This window comes from Phanerochaete carnosa (assembly GCF_000300595.1).
Source record: "Phanerochaete carnosa HHB-10118-sp unplaced genomic scaffold PHACAscaffold_8, whole genome shotgun sequence".
Classification (NCBI taxonomy): domain Eukaryota; kingdom Fungi; phylum Basidiomycota; class Agaricomycetes; order Polyporales; family Phanerochaetaceae; genus Phanerochaete; species Phanerochaete carnosa.
In genome coordinates this window covers 1,257,433-1,268,809 of record NW_006767635.1, presented here as the reverse complement: position 1 = coordinate 1,268,809, position 11,377 = coordinate 1,257,433, and the positions used below count along the sequence as shown (strand labels likewise).

At 53.1% G+C, this 11,377-nt stretch overlaps 4 protein-coding genes across 4 annotated transcripts; 2 read left to right on the top strand and 2 right to left on the bottom strand.

Moving 5' to 3' along the window:
- Positions 1–1,073: 1,073 nt before the first annotated feature.
- On the bottom strand, positions 1,074–2,136 carry PHACADRAFT_186712 (uncharacterized protein; the record flags this gene model as incomplete). Its single annotated transcript, XM_007398872.1, has 3 exons — positions 1,074–1,387; positions 1,440–1,694; positions 1,752–2,136. The coding sequence occupies 3 exons, from the start codon at positions 2,134–2,136 to the stop codon at positions 1,074–1,076; spliced, it is 954 nt and encodes a 317-aa protein (XP_007398934.1).
- A 1,501-nt stretch (positions 2,137–3,637) lies between these two features.
- Positions 3,638–8,185, top strand: PHACADRAFT_211831 (uncharacterized protein). Its single transcript, XM_007398871.1, has 7 exons — positions 3,638–3,818; positions 3,878–3,923; positions 3,992–4,033; positions 4,082–5,258; positions 5,439–5,820; positions 5,893–6,348; positions 6,400–8,185. Exons 3-7 carry the CDS (start codon positions 4,001–4,003, stop codon positions 8,060–8,062), a joined length of 3,711 nt encoding a protein of 1,236 aa, XP_007398933.1. The 5' UTR covers positions 3,638–3,818; positions 3,878–3,923; positions 3,992–4,000; the 3' UTR covers positions 8,063–8,185.
- Positions 8,186–8,736: 551 nt separating this feature from the next.
- Positions 8,737–10,157, bottom strand: PHACADRAFT_261112 (uncharacterized protein). Its single transcript, XM_007398870.1, has one exon. The coding sequence runs from the start codon at positions 9,676–9,678 to the stop codon at positions 8,935–8,937; it is 744 nt and encodes a 247-aa protein (XP_007398932.1). The 5' UTR covers positions 9,679–10,157; the 3' UTR covers positions 8,737–8,934.
- Positions 10,158–10,290: 133 nt separating this feature from the next.
- PHACADRAFT_261109 (uncharacterized protein) lies at positions 10,291–11,327 on the top strand. Its single transcript, XM_007398869.1, has 3 exons — positions 10,291–10,858; positions 10,912–11,102; positions 11,162–11,327. Exon 1 carries the CDS (start codon positions 10,583–10,585, stop codon positions 10,811–10,813), a length of 231 nt encoding a protein of 76 aa, XP_007398931.1. The 5' UTR covers positions 10,291–10,582; the 3' UTR covers positions 10,814–10,858; positions 10,912–11,102; positions 11,162–11,327.
- Positions 11,328–11,377: the final 50 nt, after the last annotated feature.

The window sequence follows — 11,377 nt, the reverse complement described above, 5'->3', positions numbered from 1 at the left end:
TAAAGAATCTCTCGCGTAAGTCGTTCAAGGTTCATAAGTATACTTGCTGTTGATATGACCTCATAGTGTCTGCTTATGTAGTCATGTAGTCTTCAGCTTTCAAGGCCATACACATCAGAATGCACCGCGGTTCACTGGCTATCTTCGTAAGGCTCACTCACTTTTAGTTCGCTAAGCCAGAATACTTGTAGTGCTCTTGATGTCTGATGATTGCATGCGCGCGGTACTGCTACATTTAGAATACGCTGGTCGTTCAAGAGCGATTTTTCCGTATTCACACTGGTACGGAAAACCTCCACGCATGCATACACAGCCATCTAGCACTGATTCAGAGGATCTCGGAAGCATTAGCAAGCCGCACGCTGGGACATCCCCATGAGTCCTGACCTAGCCGTCGATATTCCCGTTGGAGTATCGTTCAGCCGCACACTGAACAGTCTGTGGTCGTTTGTATGATAACTCTAGGGGCTAGAATGTCTGACCACTGGCCGACGCACAAGTTCTGTCGAGGTGTCGTTCATCGTTAGTTCATGTAAAGGAACAAGAGTATAACAGCGTGTTCGCGCTAGCTCGTGAGATACGACATTAAACGCGATATACACGATGCCTAGTAAGTTCGGCACCGTTGAAATGCGACCTAGTGGGGCTTGGCCGAACGCCACGAAGAAGGCGCCAATCATTTCTAAGCTTCGGAGCTGGCTTCAACCAGCTCGTATCACTTTTCCGCCCTGCTGCATTATTCAAAACATCTATCTTGCTGTTCTGAATCCACATGCCGCGTAATGAAGCAGAGACAAACGCCCTGTACGCGGCTCTAACTCGTAGCATGATAGAGAGTGGTGAATGGGTCGATGCTGATAGGCTTGATCCCTTTCAGTTGCTCGTTTGTTAACTGAAGCGAAGATGTTTAGATCGTTCCAGTGCATAAGCATGTGAACACCCACCGAATATTTCTTTTTCGCCTTACTGTGAAGGAGGGCCCATTGGGCCCCGTCAGCTCTACAGCTGAAGCGACAGGAGCAGCTTCGGAAGGGCCAGCTTGTGGACTCTGCGCGAGGGTTAGGGCTCTCGTGCTATTTACCGGGCAGTAGCGACGGTGTGCCCCTATGTGGCGAGTTAGAGTCAGGGCTCTCGTGCTGTTGACCGGGCAGTGGCGACGGTGTGCCCCTATGTGACAAGTTGGGGTGATGGCTCTCGCCCCGTTTACCGGGCGGTGGTTGGACGACCTTCAGGCAATAGAGTGGCGTAAACCTTTCCGTGCCTGTTCGGTAACCTCTACGAAAGGTACCAGAACCACCTTCCATTGCCCAAGAGGCTTTTGCGCCTGCAGAGGGTCCCCCGGTGATGGAGGCATTGGCGTTCAGGCTTACATAGATGATCTCTGCCTCTAAACACGGTGCATTAGGAGATGGGTCTAGTAATCATCCGCAAGGACTCACTTTTGCTCGACAGGTACAGAAAATAGCCGTCACATATGAATGATTCCATGACGAGCATAAGCTTCTTGTCTTCGAAGAAAGCCCTGAGAGACTCGTCGTCCACCGTCGCTTGGTAGAGCTCATCTGGCACCACGCTCATACGCGGTTTATGCATGACCCCGACAGTTGTCGAACTTGATTTCTGCGGCAAATTTGACATTTGCATCGTTCCCAACTCCTCTGCGAGTGAATAAGCAAGAGTTGGCCGAATCACAGCTAAAATATGCTTACGCATTGACGTTGGCACCGCTGTCTACCTGGTTCACATTAGACAAGTGGATGTCTTAGTGGCTATGATGTCCTCGGTGGACTGGACATTCACAGAGTGCTTCTTCGCCATCGGCCGTCTTGGGATGCTTGTAGATATTCCCTGTCCGTTGAAACTGGCCAGACCTCTTGTCGATGTAGCCAAAGTCACCAGCCTATTTTCAACGGGGTCAGCCTCAGAAAACAGGCTCGGATAAAACTGTCGCTCGCCTGGATAATCTTCGGTGGGTCCCAGTTTGCCCACCTGGACGACGCCTTCATGATCAGGTCGACGTACTTGTGAGAAGCCTCCGGTTTCTTGAACCACTCGAACATAGTCACCGGCGAGCGAGGATGCGTACGCGGCAAGGCTGTGGGGAGCAACTCCGTTGTACATCCACGCGGCACTCATAGATATGGCGTGCGAATCTATCTAGATGCTATGCCGCACTTGCATGGTCTGGTGTATACATACATTGATGAATACCAGTTGAAAGCACGGTATGTATGAAGGGAAGTCGCTTCAAGTCAGATAACGTGCCGGAAGACCTGCCTCATAAGCTAGGGAAGATCACCCGACTTTTTACATGGGACAAACCTAACGTTGCGATCAAAAAGTCCTGTGGCAGTGCATGGCACAGGCTGAGGGAGGCGAAAATGCCCGTACAGATGCGTGTGCCATTTGGATGCTATGCCAGATGGTCTGAGCGACCTTAGCCGTGTGGCCAGGCGATAGCTTCGTGAGTAGAGCTGCAGATGCCATGAGCGGAGGCAAAGTCGGACATCCGAGGAAGCATCCACCGTCAGACGGATTCCCAATGTGTGTTATCAAAGAATCCCATATGAGCCGCCTTTGGGATTGAATGTCCTCGCAGAGATGGCTAAAGGCGACAGCATGAATGGGGACGTACACGCCATGTCGTCTCACGTCGAGCCTATTAAATTCTCTACTCTGTGCTCGGATACACGGTCTATCGCCTGCATAGTTCGACGCACATACTGTGCGAATGCAATCAACCAGTCATGTCACGATCACACTGATCATGAAGAGCATGAATCCGAACTGGTCGTACTCCTGTCGGATCGGTACGTATATAGATCATGTTCGGGTGTTTGGTCGCGCTCAGTCCGAGAATATGGCGGGTTATCAGCTTGTTGATTACCTTGACAATCCGCTGACTCTGGGGCCTGAGAGCCGCAGGCCAGAGGGCCAACTCGCGCGAAGCGTGCGATAAGTTCTGAGATTTTCGGCGCCTCCGGGCATCCAGAGTGAGATGCCGAGATGCCGGCGGACTCTGCAGCAACAGCAGTTTTTTTCTCGAGAAAACTTAGGCAAAAGTGGCTAAACAAGGCCCAGTTATTCCTCGAATTCACGCCAATGCAAACTGAGGAGAAACTGGTGCAAAACCAGCCAAAAAGGTCTGAAACACAGTAAAACTGGCGGAAAACTGAGTTTTGCCTTCAGTTTTTTTCAGGTGAAAACCGGAGAAAGTTGGCGCCTTGTTGAATCAGTTTTTGGCTAATTTTACGCCGGAAAAAAGTGCGCTTACCACCCAGTGATATATCGCACGAAGTAACTCCGTGCGAGCGAGCATGCACATGAGTCGTCGGCGGCACCTGCGCCTCCATTCACCTCGGGTACAAGGTTCGATATCTGGGATATGCATATAGTCATCTGCCGCTGGCAGGGAAGACTTGCGTGGCTGTATGTGATAGTTCTACATGGGCAATGCCAGGCAGTGCTCACCCTGTACTCGACACCTCGTCGTCTACTAGCCCCCCCACCTACCCACCTGTGTCGTACTCGAGACTCAGCATTACCGGCGTGGTAAGCCTGCCTCTACCGTCTTCATGCGTTCTGCGCATTCCCCCGCACATTCAGCATTTCTCCGACCAGTACGACGTCTTTGCTGACTACTATCCCGATAGCGTTTAAACTAGCTCATACTCTCTTCGTCGCTTTTTAACAACCACAGCTTGAGCTGTAAGTCTGTCCCGGGTCTCTTTGCGACGACGTCTCTCGTCCTTCACCGTGCAACACTGATCCAACAACTCGAATTATAGTCTGCTCTGCGCTCGAGATTGATTTATCCAGTGCGTCAATATGCTACATTTGGTATCCATTTGAAAGCTGATGAGTTCAATATGCATAGTTGGCGAAGAGCGTAACCTTCGGAACACCTGGGTCGTTGTTCTCTGGTACTGTAGCTGCTCATGCGCTCAATGCTAACTCCACGTACTGACTAGGTGTGATTATCTTGATGTAGTAAGTAATTATGCTGCGGGAAGGTCTCAAGAATCTCCAACCGGTGAGCCGACTGCTCCTGCCATGCCGGCCTGATGCTGAAGCCTCACAGAGTCTCATCTCCGATGTCCCACCCCCCGGCGAGGATAATACGACTATAACTACTCACGTGGCCCTTTCCCATGAACCCAGCATCGGTGTAAACCGAGTGACGCTCCCAACTACACTCCCATCTACCCTATGCACACGCCTCGCGCGCGCTCACAATCCCCGAGGCATCGAGGACGCGATTACTGCCGTACAGGAAGCGATATCCCTCTCACCGACGGGCGAGCCCGACGCCACACTGTTGTATACCCTTGCCGAGTTGCTCCTCCATCGATTTGAGCTCCGCGGCCAACCGACAGATATGGCGGAGGCCTTATCCCTCCACCACAAGACGCTTCTCCTTAGTCCTCTCGGTCATCCGGAACGCTACCATTCTCTGCTGTCGCTCGCAAAAGCGTCACACACCCATTTCTGTTACGCCAGCAAATACCAAGATCTGACCGACGCTATCGAGTTCGGCTGTCTCGCCCTCTCGCTTTTCGACCCTACGTGCCACGATCAGCCCACATTTTTTACCACCGTAGCTGCATTGATGCTCAGCAGCTTCAAGCATACATGCCTCTCCCCCGAACTGGACCAGTGCATTGAACATGCCCAAGAAGCTGTCTCACATTGTTCACCGGAGTCGCCCGCCCGGCATGCGTCGCTGGACATCCTCTCGCGGTCGCTGCTTTCAAGATACAGGGAACGGGGCAAACCTTCTGATTTAGAGGTAGCAATCGAATACGCACAGGAAGCTGTTTCCCTTTGCCTCACGGGACATCTCGATCGTGCTCGAGCACTGGTGGCTATGGCTACTGGGCTTCTAGTCCGTTCCGAGCGCACCGGAGACCCGGGGGACCTGCAGCAATCGGCGTCGCCGTCTCGTGATGCTCTCGAGCTTTGCTCGCCTGAAATACCGGCGCTCCTCAACACCCTCGTTCCTGCGCTCATCGCCATATCTGCGAGAGAGAGCGAACGATCCGGTCTGGAGACGTGCATTGAACTCGGCAACCAAGCGCTCACGCTCTGTCCACTGGGCCATCTCGACCGCCCGCACCCGCTCATCAACCTCGCCGTCGCGCAACTTGCTCGCTTCGAGTTCGCCGGCAGACAAGAAGACATAGACAACAGCATAACCTCCCTCCGCGAAGCCATCGGACTGCTGCCATCTGGGGCCGTCGTTCGCGCTGTAGCTCTCGGTAGGCTAGCAGACGCCTTGCTTTTCCGCTTCAGATCTTGCAAGGCTCTCGATGACGTCTAGAAAAGCGTTGCGCGCGGGAAGGAAGCGCTGTTGGTATGCAGCTCTCGCGCACCAGAACGCATGGTGATACTACACCGTCTGGCCGGCTCACTCACTCTGCGCTTCTTCTATGCCCTAGAAAGAGAGGACCTCATCAAGAACATCGACTACGCCTATGAAGCGCTTTCGCTCTGTCCTCCGCGCCATTCCTACCGTACCAGTATCGTGGGCCATCTGCCAAAGACTCTCTTACAACAATCCTGGACCGATGGTAATTCCTCCATTCGTCCGGAGTTGATTTCCACCCTGGCAGATGCCCTGTTGGATCGCTTCATGCCGACGGGTCTGCCAGACGACCTCACAGACTGCGTCCTGTATGGTTATAAAGCTCTGTCATTGCGTACGGGAGGGCATTCCCGCCGCCCACGCATTTTAGCTGGGCTATCGTTCTATCACAACGAGTCAAGACAGTTGGAGGGCTTGAATAGTTCCATTTCATTTCTTCGCGAGGCGTTATCCTTGTACGTTCCACAGTTCCCTGAACGTATCAATTTGTTGAGCTCTATGGTGTGGTCTCTTTCCATCCGTTTTAGGGAGACGAAGGATCCCGAAGACCTGGAGAAGTTCATGCTGTACACCGAGGAAGCACTACGGCTCTGTCCGCTCGAGCAATTCTTCCTCTACGACTCTGCCTCGTGCTACATGCAACGATACAAGCAGGCTGGAGAGCATGGCGACTTGGACAAAGGTATCGACTGCTACCAGGAAGTCCTATCCGACGTATCTCTTTATCCAGACCAGTCACCCATTCACCAAGGTCTACTTCTGAGCATCGCTCTGCTCGAGCGACACAGGGCGCTTGGGAGAATGGAGGACCTCGACGAGTGCATTGATCTGGCACAAAGAGCGCTGTCGTCCTACTCTCCAGAATTGAGTCACCTGGGGCGTGGAAGGTCATTGTGTGTTCTCACATCAGCTCTTAGTCTCAGGTATTCCAGCACTGGTAACAAAGCGGATATCTCTGACGCTATTATGCATGAAAGAGAGCTGTACGTCGTCCTTCAACATAGCTGCAAACTCACATTCACGCTCGTGATTAGCGCGGTTTCTGAACTAGGTCTTGACTGTCTACAGCGGCTTCGCACCGCGATGCACTGGGCAACCATGGCCCATAATCAAGACCATCCTTCGACACTGGAGGCCTACCGCCTGAGTCTTGAGCTATTGGAGCGGAATTTCGTATATTTCCCGACATTGGGGATGCAGCACGACGCGGTTCGAGAAGTCAAGTCTTTGCCTTCGAATGCCGCAGCGTATGCAATCGGCCAGGGAGATCTCAAGCTCGCCGTCGAGATGCTGGAGCAAGGAAGAGCATTGCTCTGGTCCCATGTCCGCCGTCTGCGCACTCCCCTCGACCAACTGGCTGTCGACGAAGACCTGATCCATCTTCGAGACACTTTTCTGCGGAAGAGTCGCGCGCTTGAGGCACTCAATATTTCTGCGAATCCATTCATAAGAGGCTCGGCTATAGGAGAAGGCGACGGTTCGTATGGGCATATGCTGGAGATGAAACATCGTCTGACGGCGGAACTGAACGGGGTCATCGAACGGATTCGTGTCAAGTTCCCTAACTTTCTGAAGCCGCCTTCCTACGACAAACTCAAGGCGGCCTCTGCAGAAGGCCCCGTCATCATTGTTAACCACAGCGAGTATCGCTCGGATGCTCTCATTCTTGGCCCGGGCGACAGCCTCAGCTGCGTTCAGCTGTCCGACATCTTCTACGACCAAGCCGTCGAACTGTCCGACAAGTTGCTCAAGATGCGCCAGGTTTTACTGCGCTCGGCACAGAAGGAGTACGATCGAGTTCTACGCCTGATGCTCAAGTCCCTCGGCAATCTTCTCGTCGTTCCCGTCATGGAGAAGCTGAAGGAGCTCGGAGTCAAGAAAGGGTCGAGGATCTGGTGGTACCCGACGTCTGTAGTATCAGCGCTACCGCTCCACGCTGCAGGCCCGCTTAAGATGCCAGATTCGAAATCGTCCAAGTCCAAGGTGTACCTCCCGGACATATACATCCCATCTTACACTCCGACCCTCGCTGCACTTATCGAAGCCCGAGCAGCGCCGGCTGGTGGCTACCGACTAGTAGAGCGTGCAGGCCTTCTTGGAGTTGCGCTACTCGACCAGTCGCTGCAAGCGGTGGGCAAAGAAGTGGAGGTCCTTCGCAGTCGCTTCCCAGAGGGCAAGCTGACGCTCGCCATCGGGAGTGGATGCAACCGCGAGACGGTGGTCGCCGGTCTTGCGGAGCGTCCATGGGTGCACTTCGCCTGCCACGGGACGCTCGAAGCGAGAGATCCCTTCAACTCGGCGCTCATCCTCTCCGGGGGCGAGCGGCTCACGCTACTCGACATCGTCAAGGCCGGCCTCCATAGCGCCGAACTGGCCGTCTTGTCGGCATGTCACACCGCCGAGCAGACACAGGACAGCGCGATGGACGAGTCGCTTCACCTGGCGGCTGCGATGCAGTTCTCTGGGTTCCGGAGCGTGGTGGGGACGGTTTGGCAGCTGCAGGACGATGATGGGCCGATGTTCGCCGATTACTTCTATCGCGCGATATTTGCAGAGAAAGACGATGAAGACGCGACCCATGCATCAGAGGTCGGATTCAAGAAGGCAGCGCGAGCGCTGTGCTCAGCTACGAAGGAGATGCGGCGACGCAAAGTTAGCGTGGAGAGATGGGTCAACTTCGTACATATTGGGGCGTAAGCAATGATATTCGGACGGTATTCCCCATAGATTCATTGCGGTTCTGGCGTTATAACGACAGTCAAGCCCATTTCTTCTTCTTGCGTCTGTATATAGAATGTTTTAACAATGAACGCACTTGAAAAATTGACGGAAACGAAATGTATAGATTCACAACTGTGGTAAAGCTCGTCATACGCCAAACTTAAATTGGAGCGCACCCGGCGCCCTTCGAGACACTCCTCGATTGTGTCCCTGTGGTCTCCGATGCATATGACAGTCTGCGCCCGAGGTCAGAAGTGCCCACCGGGGACAGATTCCAGGTCAGCGCCATGGTGGCAGAATGTCTGAGGAGCACGGCTGGAACGATCGTAGTGTCCTCCATAGCTTCTCCTTGCAAGGGACGCTTGTTTACTATTGACAACGGTTCGTGAAGTAGACCTCCACGGACGGGTCGTTCTCCAGTACTCTGGTTATTAGCGCCTCCTTCGCGCTTGACACAATTTCGTTTCGCGAGTTCATCAACTCGGCTCTCACTCGTCACTCACTCTTTCGTCTAGACGTAAAACGCGTCCAATATCCTGGGAGAGATGGGAAGAGAGAAGAAGAAGAAGAATGGAGAAATGGCAACGAGCATAAGTCTCGTCGGTGTGTCGCATTACCGCTTCTCCATCACTGATGAGCTAAAGTGTCCACTTCAACCCACGTTTACGCTCTTGGTCTCGAATGGTTTTGAGCAGAGGATCAGAACTTTGAAAGGCGCCGATTACGTCTCCTTCGCTCTCTGCGAAGCTTTGATACTGGGCGGCAGACAGTTGTATGTACGGTGGACGGGCAGTAAGGTGCGTCGTGCATTGTTTGAGGTCTCCGTTCCGCTCAAGATTCCTGTTATATCATTGCAAAGACAAGAAGCAGGCTTCCGACGGTCTGATAGAATAGAAGCCAGACACGCTAAGTTTGCGGAGGTCTGAGATCCTTCCGGCCCCCGCGACCCTCACGCCACAGGGTATGGACCCAAAAGTACTATGGAAGAAGGTACGCGAATTTAATAGCGTAGATACCTCGCAAACATCAACAACAAGGAAGACTTCCGCGGCACACGTTCTCTTCCCCACCCCTGCAGCTGTATTGGAAGCTTTCTCGAAATGATTCAAAGACGCGCTGCTCTCTTCTGCTTCCAAACAGCGTCTTGAAGGCCTCATCAAAGCTCCGAAAGTGACTGCCGGAGACCCGTTGTCCTCCAAGGTTCCCGGGAAGATCCCTGCTTCGCACAGAGCAAGCTGCTCATCGTCGTAACCCGCCCTTCGATACCATTGACCCTGATTTTCACTCCGTCTTCTTGACTTGCGGCTTTTTCCATTCAATATGCGGTCCACTTGTTCAGCCCACTGAGCCGAAGAACGAAAGGACCGACGAACCTTCCAAACGCTGCACAACAGGATACTCGTTTGGGTAGCACCTCTGCAAAAAAGGGCGCAGAGGAAGGCACGAACAGCACGAAGATCTGCGCTGGTTTGACGAACAGCCTTGTACGTGAGAGGTACAGATTCAGTGGAAAGAGTAGGAGAGCAAAAGGGAAGGCAGCAGAGGGCCACGAGGAAGGGTACGAAGAGAATGGGAGGAGTCCGGAGCGACATGAAGGATTGCGGTAGACTGAGCGTTGAGTTAGGATAAGTGGAAAGAGGTAAAAGTGGAACTGCAGGAGGAAGGTATGCGGGAAGGCGAAGGAGAGGGCGATAGTGAGAGTGGAGACGGGAAGAGAGTATCAGACGACGGTGAAAGTTTAGACGTGAAGCCTGGACGACCACAGCTGCCGTTGCCAGAAGTTGGTACGACATGCTCCATTTGAGGCTACCGAGGACAGGCTTCGAACCATGTGTGTATTCTCATGCTACCTTCGTACCCGTCTCATGTTGTCATCTGCAACTTCCGGGCGTTGAAACTTATCTGGCACGCCAGAATTGCTTCCAATCATGAAACGGGTCAGTCTTGAGGTACTGATTCCGTCTGCTTCTGGAACAGGGAGCACGTGAACAAGGCTATTGAACAGAGCGAGGGCCTTTGTAAAAAGACCATGAGCGCCAAGGCATATTGGTAGTGAGTCCCGCCTAATGGCCGGAATCAGTGCATATATGCTAACATCTCGGTTTAGCAGCATCCCTTCAAGCCCCCGAACCTGGTCCGTATGCTTCAATCGCATAGAACCTCGTGGACGTTATCCGTGCTGGGACAGGAGAAGAAGCCGGAAAGTTGAAGGAAGCGGGTGAGAAATAACGGGAGAGAGCTGACAAGAGCGACCTGTACCTTCTCAAGGAAGGCATTAAGTTCCCAATCATACTCCACATGGTCCCACGTTAACATTTAGTCTGGCAGTCATCCTACCCAATACCCCGCAGCCAAAGACTTACCCTCTACCGAGATCGAGCAGCGCACGATCTCCTTCAGCACTCGGCGCGGATTATTGCGTTCCGGCCCTTCTCCCTCTGCGTTTCCCAGACGCATTTGAGCGTCCAACAACTCCCTCTATTCGTGACCGAGCGCATGCTCGAGCGTTTGGGCATACATGCTCTCCGGGTATTCGAAGCCGAGATCAAGGCTGGCGCGAGTAATGGCCTGGCAAAAGATGAGCCCACAGAGCTCTTTGTCGACGCTGAGGATGCCGAAGCGCCATCGGCGAAAGGCAAGGGCAAGGCAAGGACAGAGACGAAGGGGGTCGCGACAATAGGGCCAAACAAATTAGGGTTGTACGGCAACAGGAGCGCGTCGACCTAGTCGCTGGCCAAGAGCATAGTAGAGGCTACGGTTTCCTCGAGACGAGTAAGCATTCTGACACACTTTACGTACTGTGCGTTGAGCCCAACAGCCCGGAGGTCGGCAAGCTGTTCGAGCAGCAGCGGAAGGAGTTTGAAGATCTCGTTAAGATCAAGAAAAAGAAGACGAAGACGAAGGACGGTCGACTCGAGCTGTGCTTCCGGAAGACGCGCTTCAGCGCGTCAGAAGCATTTGAATCGTCGAGTTCTCGACCAAGTGTCCAGATCGCTGAGTGGCATGTGGCTCACCGGTAGGAGCAGCAATCTGTGTTTCTTCCTCGTCCTCATATTTATATCTCTCCTCACATAGGAACTAGGGCTCGCGGTTGGACAAAATATATAAGAGCGTCTGCTGTCTCTACTTGACTTTAAGAGAGAGGAGACCGACAAGGAGTAGCCGAAACGAAAGAAACGGCGGATGTCAGAGCTTAACAAATTAGGTAACAAGATTGGGTCGCTCATAGGCAGAAAGCACTAAAAACGGAAGACAAAGAGCGAGGCATAGTTTGCGTAGGTAATGTTTCGT

Bases quoted from the DNA above. Each gene is read 5' to 3' on its own strand.
- PHACADRAFT_211831 (XM_007398871.1), top strand. From the start codon at position 4,001: ATGCTGCGGGAAGGTCTCAAGAATCTCCAACCG. The intron at 5,821-5,892 runs GTACGTTCCACA...CATCCGTTTTAG, and splicing joins CTTCGCGAGGCGTTATCCTT to GGAGACGAAGGATCCCGAAG. The intron at 6,349-6,399 runs GTACGTCGTCCT...GCTCGTGATTAG, and splicing joins ATTATGCATGAAAGAGAGCT to CGCGGTTTCTGAACTAGGTC.
- PHACADRAFT_261112 (XM_007398870.1), bottom strand. From the start codon at position 9,678: ATGTCGCTCCGGACTCCTCCCATTCTCTTCGTACCCTTCCTCGTGGCC.
- PHACADRAFT_261109 (XM_007398869.1), top strand. From the start codon at position 10,583: ATGCTCGAGCGTTTGGGCATACATGCTCTCCGGGTATTCGAAGCCGAG.